The 15,159-nt window shown below is 36.9% G+C and overlaps 1 protein-coding gene across 5 annotated transcripts in view; it reads left to right on the top strand.

Moving 5' to 3' along the window:
* The window catches only part of grb14 (growth factor receptor-bound protein 14), a 54,411-nt gene that overhangs the window by 18,833 nt on the left and 20,419 nt on the right, over positions 1–15,159 (top strand). For 4 of the 5 annotated variants that reach the window (XR_009066433.1, XM_057853312.1, XM_057853310.1 and 1 more), the window contains 3 exons: positions 8,448–8,604; positions 11,259–11,380; positions 11,486–11,560. Coding sequence is in view for 4 of the 5 variants with exons in the window: in XM_057853312.1 (XP_057709295.1) it covers positions 8,448–8,604; positions 11,259–11,380; positions 11,486–11,560 (354 nt within the window). In the remaining variant the exon portion in view is untranslated. Of the gene's footprint in view, positions 1–4,722; positions 5,069–8,447; positions 8,605–11,258; positions 11,381–11,485; positions 11,561–15,159 lie in introns of those variants that run through there. The other variant, XM_057853313.1, reaches the window with a different exon arrangement.

Here is a 15,159-nt window from a genome sequence, read left to right as displayed (position 1 = left end):
TCATGTTTTAAAACCTCGTAGATAACTATATTAACCAAACACGGAAATCAAGCAAATCAGTGTAGTGTCGTGGCTCCATCCAGACTTGGGTAACTACATTGGCACGACACCGGTGGGCGTACCATATTCAAAGGATGACGATCTTGGCAAAAAGTATAGCCTAAGCAGCTTGATTTTAGAATTCCCATCAAGAATGATCGGAAACAAAAAAATCTCATTTTCAATTTATTATTATAAATATTCTTGGAAGTTAATTTTATTGCTGAAACTGCGTTTCGGGGTCATCAACATATTGTGCCCCCCCATCCCGAAAGTCAAACTTCGCCTATGTCGTGCAGCCACCTTTGCATGATATAGCTGTGTTGCATATATTGCACTGAGCTGACTGGTCATTTGTCTTTGTGAATTTGAGCCAAACTTTTAAGCGCTGCCGCTCCGTGTCCATGGTTGAAATCAAGTTGCAATGCACAAACACACGCTTCATGTGGCTTCGTCTTCGTGGTGTTCAGTAGCTAATTTTTTCCTATCAGCGGTCAGGGCACTGAATCATGGAATCGAAAATTAAAAATTAGAACGGTTAAGTGAGCATCTGAGTGTTAATCCCTGATCCCATCGATGCTCGATGCCCAACCCTAGTCAGCACAAGCCATTGTTGTTTCGCAGAAAATCTGGTTGTTAGTTCTCAATCAAATACCGTATTGGCCCATATATAAGACGGCCCTGATTATAAGACGACCCTCTCTTTTTCAAGACTCAAGTTTGGGAAGAGACTTTTTGAACACCAAATTAATTCTTATAAAGAAAATAATTACATTACATCCAAAACAAATGATTATAACTATATATTTTAGAGAAAAAGCATGTTATTTTGCCTCATTCAAATCTTAATATCTGAACATTTAAATATGTAAACTAAAGTGCAATCACATTCGTAAATGAATGGCTTCTGGTTTTTGAAATATAAATAAACCTATCTATAGTGATAATACAACAAAATTGCAATAACTGCATTAACCATCAAAGTGAAGTCTAACTGTAAATGTACTCTTGAAACAAATCTGAATAAGGAAAAACGTTGCAATAAAATATTGCAAACTGGTTAAACTTGAGATAAGCTGAGATCTGTCATAACAGAACATCGCTTCAATGATATCTGGCGCCATCTAGCGTCGTGAATGGGTATAATGTCTAGACCGTGAATATAAGACGACCCCCCTGTTTTCCTTATTTCAATGCAAAAAAACACCGTTTTATATTCGGGCCAATACAGTACATTTTTGGACTAATAATTATAACAGAAATTATACACATTGCTTATTCTTTCCAAATGCCTGACCGATCATTACCAGGCCATGGAATGGTGTTTGGAGACCACTGCCACTTGTCGCTATGCTTTAAAAAAGAAACTGCCAGTAAGGGGCTTACAAAAAATGTTTCAAATTATTCATTAAAGAAAATACACCTTTGATAAAGTTTATCTAATATTGGCAGCAATAACAATGATATTGATAACACGATAGATGTAAAAGCGTGTCTCCAGAAGCAGTTTGCACCAACCACAAGCGTACCCATAAGTTGACAGCCGTATACTGTTACCAAAGGATAATTAAGGAATTGTTGTACGGTAGTCTTAAACTGGAGGCAACTTGACATTTCAAAGCATCAATTCAAATAAACATATACTGTGAGTGGTGCAAGTAAATAAACATGACATTCTTCTGCACTTTCTAGTTGAACTCAAGCGGTACTGCTGTGACAGCTTAAATTGTAGTTCAAGAACAACTATTTTTAGGAGACTATTTATAGTAAATTGCAATCCTCTGCAAACATGGGAGAGAAATGGACTAGAAGAAAAACTTTTGTGTGCTTGAAATTCTAAATCATAAGAAACCAAATAATGACATCTTGATGTGAGTGTTGTTCATACTATATACTTGCATGCGGTGTATACATTTATGGTTATGCTAATTGACATTTCTCAGTGATCTTGATTGGATCAAGCCCGGTCAAGGACAATGTGTCTAGAGCGGCCTCTGTTATGGGAGTACTGGAGACTTTGTTATCTTCTGGGCTCCATTAATTCCAATTCATTTTAGCTATGTGATAAGTACCCGCGTCTGACTGTCTGGACTCTAACTCTCACCAGTCCGGCTGCTGCGTTGGGAGATAAAGGTATGGGAAGGGTGCTCCTGCTTCTCCTGCTGCTGCTTTCAACTCTTATGAGTGGCCAGAGTGGACCATGATTGGTGCCAAACCGCCATGTTCTGTTGTGATGTTCAATATACAACACGTGCAACAAAAATAGACTATTAGTAGACTATTGTAGCATTTTGGGAACTTTGCTCAATTGATGGTTAATGGGAAGCTTGTTCATAACTTATAATTTGGACAGAAAAATTATTAAGTGATGATTGGTAACTCAACAAATCAGGTCAAGTTGCAACTGTGCTTTGCATATACAGAATCTTACTTTTAGATGAAATAGTATCGGTTTAATTCTTTTTATTGTGAAAGGGACTGTTTTTAGAAAATAAAGAACAAACAAACAAAAAAACATAAAGAACTGCTGTCCATATATGTGGACAACACATTTTGGGTCATGTAGACCAGAATATTAACATTTGGTAATGTGGCATACATGACTCAAAATGTGATGTCAATCAATATGGATGCCAGGTCAAACATAATATTTTCCATGTTTAATTATTACATGCAATAATATTTTTACTTCATCTTTTAAGGAATACCATAGACTTCACTATCAGTTGACAGGACACGAGGCTCGAGGCCGATCCGTTGGAGGCCTATTTTCAAAAACTTGAAATTCCAATATTTTTAAAAGCAAAGCCCCTCGCGACCTTAAACCAAAACAAGCACCTCTCTTAGGCATATATGAGTCTCCATGAGCAGCAACATAAAAAAAATTCAGTCGTTCTCTAATAAAATTCCGATTAATTATTTTTTATATAACAAAATTTAAAATGGCTATAAAATTCTCAGATTTTACACTAGATGCACGAAAATCACCAAATGCAGACATAATCACCTATAGTTTCAGGATAAATAGCAATATTTAACAATAAGTTTTTGCCAAAAATAGCAACTTACATTTTTTTTTATTTAGTGCGAGTTTTCAACAGCTGATAAATCACTCAATTTTCAAATCAGAAACTTAATACTTGAGGAAAACATGCAGAATCATCTTAATTTTATTCAACAAAAGCCAAATTTGCCTCTTCCCATACACAATCACAAATTATTTAGCTTTAATTCGGCTATTGTGTAGAGACACAAAATCCAACATCGCGGCCGTCACAGAACAAAGAGCTTTTTAAGTTGAAAAATCTTATAAATAAATGCTTTATTCGCGGAATTTCTAAAGTTGTGAACGTAAAACAGTCTACAGTAGATTCTTAATTGGAAGCAAAAAAAACAAAAACAAAAAAAAACGGGCAGTTATTGTTCATTTTACGTAAATATATGAAGCAAATGTTACGGTATTGTGTTGTCCGACGTGGCGGCTGTCACGAAACAAAAAGCTTTTTTAGTTTAAAATTCTTGTAAATAAATGTTTAAATTGCTGTATTTCTATGGATATGAACGTAAAACAGTCTAAATTCTTGGTTAAAAGCAAAAAACGGGCAGTTATCATTCATTTTTCGTAAATATTTCAGGCCAAAGTTCACTAATTTTATCCACTGATTTTTTTCCCCACAACGTTTCAAAGTGCATGCATTGTGCTATTTAATATAATAATTATCTTAGATCCTCGACCAAATCACTTTTGAGACACTCCTGCCTGCTTGTTTGCAGTAAAACCTTCGTCCTATTTCCACCTAAATCCAGCGTTAGAACGCAGCGTGTGTTAGAGTTTATCACAGTGAAAGCCAACTCAATGTCCGCCTGGATCGTGCCCCTACGGGAAGGCGTGTCAGTAAGAGCTGTCTTGTCAACTGATAGTGGACTCTATGAGAATACATAACATTATATACTTGTGAATTGTTGATAAAAAGAAAATTGATCAAATTAAAAGAATAAAAACATAAATAAAATCTGGTTATAGACCCAAATATCACTCTAACATTTATTTTATTTTTTTTTTCCCCATTGTATTTAACCCATTGCATGTCATAACAATAGATGTCCAATTAATTTAAAATTTGACGATTAGCTGTGAAAATGCCATTGATGGGGCTGAATTCATTTTGACCCGGGGGGGTCGATCTCCGTCATTAGCAGCCAATGAAGGGTTTTAAGTTTTATTTCTTATTTTTTGTACATTTTTGAAAAAGCCCTTTAGTTAAAACTAATTATATTCTGTTGGTGAATCCTATATTATGCCCTATTATATTTATAAAATTAATGGTGTGATATAGATTTGCTTGAAAAGGTTGATTAAGGTTTTGTTCACTATATCTTTACACTTCTTATCACAGGTAAGCTCGGTTTGCTGTGATATGATCCCTTCATTGTCAAGGTTAGCTTTGTGAATTTTATTTTACATCGCTTGTGTAAGATTTTATGACATTGGGTACTAAATGATATGGCCAGTGAGTATATGATCAGACAGTTTTGACAAGAGCTTGTTTGACAACAAAAACGAAGCAGCCGTTGTGCAACTACAATGCGAACTGCTGAGTAAATAGTGTACATGTATAATCACGAGCAGGTATATAGAAATACTTGAATTTCCCTTGCCCCACATGACCTTGTATGTTTAAATAAAAATGAAAATAAAAACATGTTTGCTGCAGGCTTTCCAGAAAGAAAAAATGGGGAAGAACGGGAAGCTTTTGCTTTACCAAGGACAAAGGAGGAGTTTGTGTTCTGGGGTGGAAACATTACTCGTTTCTCACACTTATAGAGCAACAGATTTCACTCCCACTTACAGTAAATGTTGAGACACTTATGTTAATCTGTAACAGTATTGTACTTCCTGTGTGTACGTATTTGGCTAAAGGGTGACTATGTATGGACGTTTTGACTATTTGTTGAAGATTGCAGCATGAACTTCCGTGCAAGAAGAGTAACCTTGCCTGCCATCACACCTCTTTGTCTGCAGAAGCGGGTAGGAACTGAACACATGTGTTCTCTATTATTATTATTTTTTTTTTTTAGATTAAACTATATATTGATAAATTCAAGCATTCTTAGTCATCCTGACATACCCCCTGACTTGCATATTTTGAAAAATAAAACTTTGTGTCGAATTGTCAATTAAGAAATGAAATATGTAACTATAAGTAAGATAATAAATTAGTTTGCAAAATGCTGGGACATTTCAAAACTGGAAGCTCCTTTGAAAAAAAAAAACTTTTCATCCAATAACAGTGCCACCTTGATTCATGACATCCGTAATTTATGTGTTTTTTAAGTTACAAGCTGTGTCATGGTCAATGTATTCATATTTTGGATTCATGCTTCAAGCTAAAATTTGCTCTGTGAGCCAACTTTGGATACACTGCAGCTTAACTGAAAGTTTAAACAAACAAAAAAAATCAAGCAATTAAAGCAATTTTCATTCATTTCAATGAGTAAAGATGTTTGGAAATACAATTGTGGTTAGTTACAAGTGAAACTCATTTCTCAAGGCACCACCGTATGCGGATTTCCATGTAATTCACTTGAATGTCAGGTGTGCAACTTAGCTGCAGTTGACTGATGGCGACAATAAAAAAGGAGACATTAAAGTGAAAAGGGGCAGTTAAGCAAAAGGTTATTTGCTTTCCCTGCGTCTTTGCGGCGACTCGCTCCGAGCCGCTTGTGCAGCTAGACAAAGCTGGAGGCCACCTCCTCACCATCACTCAGATAGAGCTGCAGCTGTGGGGGTGCGGTTCAAGGTTAAAGCAGACGAGTCTAATTGGCCAAGTGGCTCACGCTGTCCCATCCTTGAAATAAGGTCAACAAGACCATTCTGCCGTGCACGCTAGCAATGTGTAGATTTACGCCGTACTGACTGTATTGCGCCACGCAGTTGGAATTTTAACAACTCTCCATGCCAAATTTGGATTAACACTGTTTGTATAATGATGAACGAATGGGTAGCATCAGCATTGCTAACAACAATCTTCTCTTTGGGGTACTGAATGTATGCTTGTACTGTATTTCATGGCATTATTGAATAAAAACGTGCATACAAAATTCCAAAAGAGATTAATTTTTTCAAATTAGAAGTACCACAGCCCAACAGTTTTCGTAGTGTTCGTTCATATAATTTTTCCGGACGCTACGAAGTTATGTTCATGCTATGTGACGTAACCCCACTTGTAAAACTCAAGTGAGGCAACTTTTGTTCTGGAAATGTTCACTTTATTTTTGAACTCCTCTCAATACAATGACTGCTTTACAGATGCCATACCTCCTGGCAGTGGGGGAAAAAACTTTACGCTGAGTATTGGAGGAGTAGCGTTCATTTCAAGTAGATGACCCGCATAAACAAATAATTAACTGTCTATTCAAGCAAAGGCCGCCGCGGGAAATTGTTAATTTTATTTCACCACTTTTTGCCTCGCCTCAAGTGTCTTCCCATCCAAATGTTTTGCTATACTGTATATTTGTGCATCTCATTTATGACATGTGTATTGGGTGATGCTACTTGTCCTTGTTCCTGTCTTTTTTTTTTTCCCAACATAGTACACAGTACTAATCACCTCCACTGTCCTTTACTCTGCAGCTGTCCTGAAGCCTGAGAGCCTCATGAGTCACACAGAAATTTAAAAATTAGATTATATTATAGATGTTAAACTTGTACAGTGGGGCAAATAAGTATATAGTCAACCACCAATTGTGCAAGTTCTCCTACTTGAAAAAATTAGAGAGGCCTGTAATTGTCAACATGGCTAAACCTCAACCATGAGAGAGAGAATGTGAAAAAAAACAAAAAACAAAATCACATTGTTTGATTTTTAAAGAATTTATTTGCAAATCATGGTGGAAAATAAGTATTTGGTCAATACCAAAAGTTCATCTCAATACTTTGTTATGTACCCTTTGTTGGCAATAACGGAGGCCAAACATTTTCTGTAACTCTTCACAAGCTTTTCACACACTGTTGCTGGTATTTTGGCCCATTCCTGCATGCAGATCTCATCTGGAGCAGTGATGTTTAGGGGCTGTCGTTGGGCAACACGGACTTTCAACTCCCTCCGCAGATTTTCTATGGGTTTGAGATCTGGAGGCTGGCTAGGCCACTCCAGGACCTTAAAATGCTTCTTACGAAGCCACTCCTTTGTTGCCCTGGCTGTGTGTTTGGGATCATTATCATGCTGAAAGACCCAGCCACGTCTCATCTTCAATGCCCTTGCTGATGGAAGGAGATTTTCACTCAAAATCTCTCGATACATGGCCCCATTCATTCTTTCCTTTACACAGATCAGTCGTCCTGGTCCCTTTGCAGAAAAACAGGCCTAAAGCATGATGTTTCCACCCCCATGCTTTACAGTGGGTATGATGTTCTTCAGATGCAATTCAGTATTCTTTCTCCTCCAAACACGAGAGCCTGTGTGTCTACCAAAAAGTTCTATTTTGGTTTCATCTGACCATAACACATGCTTCCAGTCCTCTTATGGATCATCCAAATACTCTCTAGCGAACCGCAGACGGGCCTGGACATGTAATTCTCAGCTGGGGGACACATCTGGCAGTGCAGGATTTGTGTCCCTGGGGGCACATTGTGTTACTGATAGTAGCCTATGTCACTGTGGTCACAGCTCTCTGTAGGTCATTCACTAGGTCCCCCCATGTGGTTCTGGGATTTTTGCTCACTGTTCTTGTTATCATTTTGACGCCACGGGGTGAGATCTTGCAAGGAGCCCCAGATCGAGGGAGATTATCAGTGGTCTTGTATGTCTTCTATTTTCTAATAATTGCTCCCACAGTTGATTTCTTTACACCAAGCATTTTACCTATTGCAGATTCAGTCTTCCCAGCCTGGGGCAGGTCTACAATTTTGTCTCTGGTGTCCTTTGACAGCTCTTTGGTCTTGGCCATAGTAAGGTTTGGAGTGTGACTGACTGAGGTTGTGGACAGGTGTCTTTTATACCGATAATGAGTTAAAACAGGTGCCATTAATACAGGTAACGACTGGAGCCTCGTTAGACCTCGTTAGAAGAAATTAGACCTCTTTGACAGCCAGAAATCTTGCTTGTTTGTAAGTGACCAAATACTTATTTTCCACCCTAATTTGGAAATAAATTCTTTAAAAATCAAACAATGTGATTTTCAGGTTTTTTTTTCCACATTCTGTCTCTCATGGTTGAGGTTTACCCATGTTGACAATTACAGGCCTCTCTAATCTTTTCAAGTAGGAGAACTTGCACAATTGGTGGTTGACTAAATACTTATTTGCCGCACTGTATATCTAATCCAATACAAGAACTGTATCAAAAAGTTCATTTGCAGTAAAATAAATAAATGTTTTGATTTGCATCCACTGCTTGTGCTTGTAGGTAATTAAGATTTATAATGAAGATAACACCAGCAGAGCGGTGGAGGTCCCTAGTGACATCGTTGCCCGGGACATATGTCAGCTGTTTGCCTTGAAGAGCCACTGCATCGACGAACACAGCTTGACTCTTTACGAGCACCTCTCCCATCTGGGAATAGGTAACACTTGGCTTAATGGCAACTAATTGTACACACAATGCTCACTAGGGCTGGCCCTCACTCATGCAGAACAGCGACTGCATGTAAATCTTGGTCAACAACCAATCAGACATATTTTTATAAAATTGTTTTTCTATTTTATACAGGTATGCTGATTTTCGACAATTCATCCGCTGTAGTTGTGTATTATGCAATTGCATTTCGGATAAATACCCCTAAATAAAACTTTTATATAAAAACAGAATAAATCTATTCATAATATATTTGAACAGGCGGCAGATCTTCAATGTCAATGTTATGTGAGACATCATAATTACTTGAAAACAACATGAAGCATGGACGTGTGACCACAAAAACGAAAGAAATAACATAGCAATCAAATTTTTGGAATAGCTGAATGATAAAATACGCCTTGCAGAGTTTCTTGATTGACGGTGAAGCTTTTGTGGCGTCTATGCCAAGGTTAATCATAATTTTTTAAAAATCTTAGCAAAGATCACAATTTAGTTATTTGATTTGAATGATATCTGAAATTGTTAATTTTAACGCAGTGGTGTCCAAACTACAGACCGGCCCCAGTTTTTCATTGGCCCAGAGCAAGTTATGAAAGTTTCACTGACAATGGGCCGCACAAGAAGATTGTGTTCAGCCTAATCTCTCTTTTTCTTCTTCTCGGTTTTAACCCTAGATGGAGCTAGTCACCTGAACAGTGCATTTCCATTTGCTCAGTAGTTCAAACCCAGTCATACAGGAATCAACATAGGAAACTGTAGAATTTCACTATTTTGGTTTACATAAATAAACAGTATACAGTGATCCCTGTTTTTTTTTTTTTGCGGTTAATGGGGACCAGAGGACCAGAACCCGCTGTTATAAATGGAAAAACCACGAAGTAACGCCCCCGCCCCCTAAATTTGTGTAATTTATTTATTACCGTATTGGCCCGGATATCAGGCGGTGTTTTTTGCATTGAAGTAAGACTGAAAAAGTGGGAGTCGTCTTATATTCGGGGTCTAGACGTTATACCCATTCACGGCGCCAGATATTATTGAAGCGGATGCTGAACTTGAGGAGTAATGTTCTGTCATGATAGATCTCAGCTACTCTCATGTTTAACCAGTTTGCATTATTTTATTGCAATGTTTTTCCTTATTCAGATTTGTTTCAAGACTACAGTTACAGTTAGACCTCACTTTGATGGTTAATGCAATTATTGCCATTTTGTTGTTTTATCACAATAGATTGGTTTATTTACATTTCAAAAACCAGAAGCCATTCCATTTACGAATGTGATTGCACTTTAGTTTACATATTGTGACCGCACACGAGGTAGGCCAGGCCAGGAAGGAGCATGAGACGCCAAGGTGTCTAACCAAACAGTTCTTTATTCAGAAAAAACAGCGGGTTTCCCCAAAAGAAAAAGGCTGAAATGTGGCACAAGAAGTAGCAAAGCAAACCATCAAGTAAAATGTCTCATAAATGGCAACTTAGGTCTGTTCTCCTCAAAATACAGAAATGTCTAAACATGGCAACTTAGGTCTGTTTTCATCAAAATACTTTCTTCCAAGTCTTTCTGTCAATCTCCTTCAGTCTCCCACTTCGCTTCATCTGGTCGTCTCTTATATAGTCCTCCAGGCCAGCTGCGATTAAGTGGCCTAAGCAGCTACACCTGGAGGAGTTGTGCGGCATGTTGGGAGGTGTAGTCTTTCGGCTGGCGGCCATTTTGGCTGGATTCTTCATCTCTGGCTGAAGAATGTAACGGCCCTCAACTACTTGCCCCCGCATGACGCCACAATATTCAAATTTTCATATATTAAGATTTGAATGAGGCAAAATAATATGCTTTTTTTCTCAAATATATTGTTATAATCATTTGTTTCAGATGTACTGTAATTATTTTCTGTATAAAAATTAATTTGGGGTTCAAAAAGTCTTTTTCTAAACATGAGTCTTGAAAAAGAGGGGGTCGTCTTATAATCAGGGCCGTTTTACATTCTTGCCAATACGGTATTTATTCAGATTTAGCATTGGAAAGATATATATATATATATATTAGGGCTGTCAAAATTATCGCGTTAACGGGCGGTAATTAATTTTTTAAATTAATCACGTTAAAATATTTGACGCAATTAACGCACATGTCCCGCTCAGACAGATTTAAATGACGGTAGAGTGAAATGCCCACTTGTTAATTGTTTTATGGAGTTTTGCCGCCCTCTGCTGGCGCTTGGGTGCGACTGATTTTATAGGCTTCAGCACCCATGAGCATTGTGTAAGTAATTATTGACATCAACAATGGCGGGCTACTAGTTTATTTTTTGATTGAAAATTTTACAAATTTTATTAAAGCGAAAACATTAAGAGGGGTTTTAATATAAAATTTCTATGACTTGTACTAACATTTATCTTTTAAGAACTACAAGTCTTTCTATCCATGGATCACTTTAACAGAATGTTAATAATGTTAATGCCATCTTATTGATTTATTGTTATAATAAACAAATACCGTCTTTATTTTTATTTTTTTCCTTTTTTCTTTTCCGATTCCGACCCTTTAACAAATGAAAGTGTAATGATTTCAAGTTCTAATGTCTCAACACAAATAAGGAAAACAAAAACGATGGTGAAAGTTAATCTCTCTTGTCCTTATCTAGAGAGAACTATTGAAGACCATGAGTCTATTATGGAGGTGATATCCAGTTGGGGAATGGATGCTGACAACAGGCTTAATCTTAGAAAGAATTATGCCAAATATGAGTTTTTCAGGAAACCCTCGGTGAGTTTGTGATAGGAAAAAAAATATTGAAATCATGACATTTCAACGCAGTTGCATTAACATGCTGCAATGTGATAATTTGAAATTTCTTTGAAATTCTTCTAGGACTTCTTCCCTGACCACATGGTGTCCATATCCAGTGAATCCAATGGGGTGGTTGATCACTCTCAACTTGTACAGGTGTCAACTCTTTACTTATTCGTTGTGTACTGTTTATATTCCATGTGTACATAATCTGTTTAGGGCCAATCTTACTGATTCGAATAAAAGGGCAGAGTGTCGCAAAAGTTACAGTACACTCCCTCTCTAAAGGTTAGAATTGATGTATGCCGTCAGCAATTGACAGTTTTATCTGTATTCGAAGCATCTGTGGCTTAAGCTTTTGTTGATGCTTAGTTTCCTGTGGCAATATAATTTTGGTGTTTTTTTTGTTTGTTTGTTTCTCTAAGTCAGTGGTAGTGAAAGCAACGTTTCCCCCTTTTTTTTTTTTTTTTTTTTTTTTTTTTTTTTTTTTTTTTTAAATAAAGAACGATGCTGTTCGAAAAACATGCCGTTCCTTAAAGAGACAGACAAGCCCTTGTAAAAACGACTTTCATGTGAAAGATGATTCCCTCAAAGTATTCAAGTATGCAAATTGTGAATTGCCATGAGGGTAATCTGGAATACTCACATTTGCATGGCTAAAATAGTAGTGTCATTGATAACCGATACTAGCTTACAAGGGTCACTTCCTTGAAATGCTTGCTTTTATTTATTTTTCTTTACTTGGATGCACATGATTAGAGGTGTTGTCTCCCCCCATATATTGTACTATGCGTTAAATCATGCTAACTTGGGCCCAACCTGGGGATAGAAAAGCTTTCTGCTAGGTGTCAGTTTTGCACCACCGCTCCTATGTCAAGTGGCAAGCCTTGCAAAAGGCAGTGGTGGAATGTAACAAAGTAAAAGTACTTTGGTATAAGTGGTATTTTTCCTTCAATACATTTTAAAGCAGGTATATGTACTTTTTATTCCACTACTTTTCAAATTGTTGCCAGCGTTACACGTTACTTTTGTTTTTTTTGTTTTTTTTTCCTCAATGTGAATTGATAGTTTCAATGCCTCAGGTGCAATTAATAAGCCCAGTGCAACTACACCATAATTCAGCACTAGAGGGAGCAACACGAGAACATGCGAGATTAGGCAGGTGAACAAGATATTGACCAATAAAAACCAACAGTGAGAGCAGTGTGCCTTCAGATGGGTGTTGCACACGCTTGTACGGTTGGTGGGGGTGTGCACGTGAAAGCTGCTTGCAATCCGCCATTGAGCTAAAGAAAACGAAGAATCATAAATACTGGTAATCATCTGAAGAAAGGTCCGGTCTGTTAATCATTTTCCCTTGAGATATTATTCTGTCTAGTTTTGGAGTTTTTGAGTTTGTTAATCTTCTGTTTACAGTGAAGTCAATTTTATTGCTTGTTTTTTTTTCATTCTGCACAGTTTTAAATGAAATTGAGCAGTCAATGAATTTTCAGGTTCTTTCTTATATTGACTCAGATCTTTGTTTATATATACTTTATCCAGTATAACACGTTTACATCGGGAGAAAATACTTTTACTTTTTACTTGTAAGGTAAATTTTAAAGCAAGCACTTTTGTACTTTTGCTTGACTATTTTTTTTCTTAGATACAGTAATTTTCGGACTATAAGCCGCTACTTTTTTCCATCATTTTGAATCCTGCGGCTTATAGTCCAGTACGGCTTATTTGTTGATTTTTTTTGTGTGTTAATAGGTAACACTATATTTGACAGCAGCATCATAAGACTATCATAAGGCTACAACTTATTTACTTTTTCACTTATTTCTTTCTACCACTATTATGGACATTAATGAATGCATATGGCAGATGTCATTAAGTCTCATCCAGCAAATTAGGTCACTAACTCCATTTAAGTCCAGCTCGGATCTTTTACATCCATTCAAAAGTGAGATAATTTACCGAATGAAACAAAATGACATCTGTCATAAGCATTCATTAATGCTCATGGCAATGTCATGTTGTAATTATGATGGTCTAATGACAGTCTTATGGGGCCACTGTCAAATATGTTCCCAAAATACCATAACTAGCAATTAATGAAACAACTAGAACAGTAACTGAAGCAATAATTAGCTAAGAACATTAATTTTGATTGGTATTTACATCTGTAGCGCTGCAATGCATGCTAGGAGGCATGTTGGACGACAACAGTGTTGACAGCATGTGGCAGCAGAGGTTGACTGTCTCCCCCAAGGAAGCAGTGATGGCTAAATGAAGCTTCTTGAAGCAATGATGGTGGTTCAGTTGGTCTTATGACAGTGTTATGATGCCGCTGTCGAATAAAGTGTTCCCGGTTAACATCTTTTAGTGTAAATATCCCACAAAACAGTGAGGACCGCTGCGGCTTATAGTCCAGTGCGTGCGGCTTATCTATGAATAAATGCCGTTTTCCTGTGAAATTTGGTGGGTGGTGGCTTATAATCAGGTGCACCTAATAGTCCAGAAATTACGATACTTGTACTTAAGTACTTTTCATTACCCTGTATCTGTGGTTTTAATTAGGGTTGTTCCGATCATGTTTTTTTGCTCCTGATGCAATCCCGATTGTTTTAGTTTGAGTATCTGCCGATCCCGATATTTCCCGATTCGATTGCTTTTTTTTTGTTTGTTTGTTTGTTTTTTGTTTTTTGCTCCGGATTCAATTCCAATCATTCCTGATAATTTTTCCCAATCATATACATTTTGGCAATGCATTAAGAAAAAAATGAATAAAACTCGGACGAATATATACATTCAACTTACAGTACATAAGTACTGTATTTGTTTATTATGACAATAAATCCTCAAGATGGCATTTACATTATTAACATTCTTTCTGTGAGAGGGATCCACGCATAGAAAGACTTGTAATTCTTAAAGGATAAATGTGACTTTGTATATTGTGACTAAATATTGCCATCTAGTGTATTTGTTGAGCTTTCAGTAAATGATACTGTAGCCATTTAACTGTTCTGTCCAAATGCATGATGGGAAGTGCAACCATGACTGTGCGTAGTGGCACTAATTGATATATCTTCTCTGCGTTGGGAAATAACATTGGGTGTTATGAAAAAGATCAATTACTACCTTTCTTCCCCACATTGCTTCTCACGATATTTCTAATTGTTGAGAGAGGGATTGTAAGGCTTTAGCCAATTAAAACAAGGCTCCAAAGGCTACCAAAATTCATTCTATTCATTTTACGCTGCCTTTTAGCTCTATATACGGGTAAAACGGTGCCTTTATAGATTGAACACGTTATGCGTGAGTGGCTCGTGCAGCGCATGCGTTAATTGTGTTAAACGTGATTAATTAAAAAAAAATAATTACTGCCGTTAACGCGATAAATTTGATAGCCTTACTTTAAGCCAAAACTAAATACTCTGGATGAGTGTAAGACATTTTGTCTGTTACGTTAAATACAATTAGAAAACGATTTAATTAAAAAATATATATATTAAAAAAAGGCATGTCCGATATTTTTTTGCCGATTCCGCTACTTTGAAAATGATCGGACCCGATCGATCGGGACATCTTTAGTTTTAAATAAATCAAATAAGTGAGTACCTCACCACTGGCAAAAGGGAAAGAATAACAAAAAAAAAAACCTTAGCGTAGTGAATTTGGGGATTGCATGTATTTTTGCCATTAAAATCTAATTCGAGATATACTGTGCACCTCTCTTCTAACTATTGATTCAAATGTCAAAACAAACC

This window comes from Corythoichthys intestinalis, chromosome 12, assembly GCF_030265065.1.
Source record: "Corythoichthys intestinalis isolate RoL2023-P3 chromosome 12, ASM3026506v1, whole genome shotgun sequence".
NCBI classification, from domain to species: domain Eukaryota; kingdom Metazoa; phylum Chordata; class Actinopteri; order Syngnathiformes; family Syngnathidae; genus Corythoichthys; species Corythoichthys intestinalis.
This window is presented reverse-complemented; position numbering and strand designations above follow the sequence as displayed.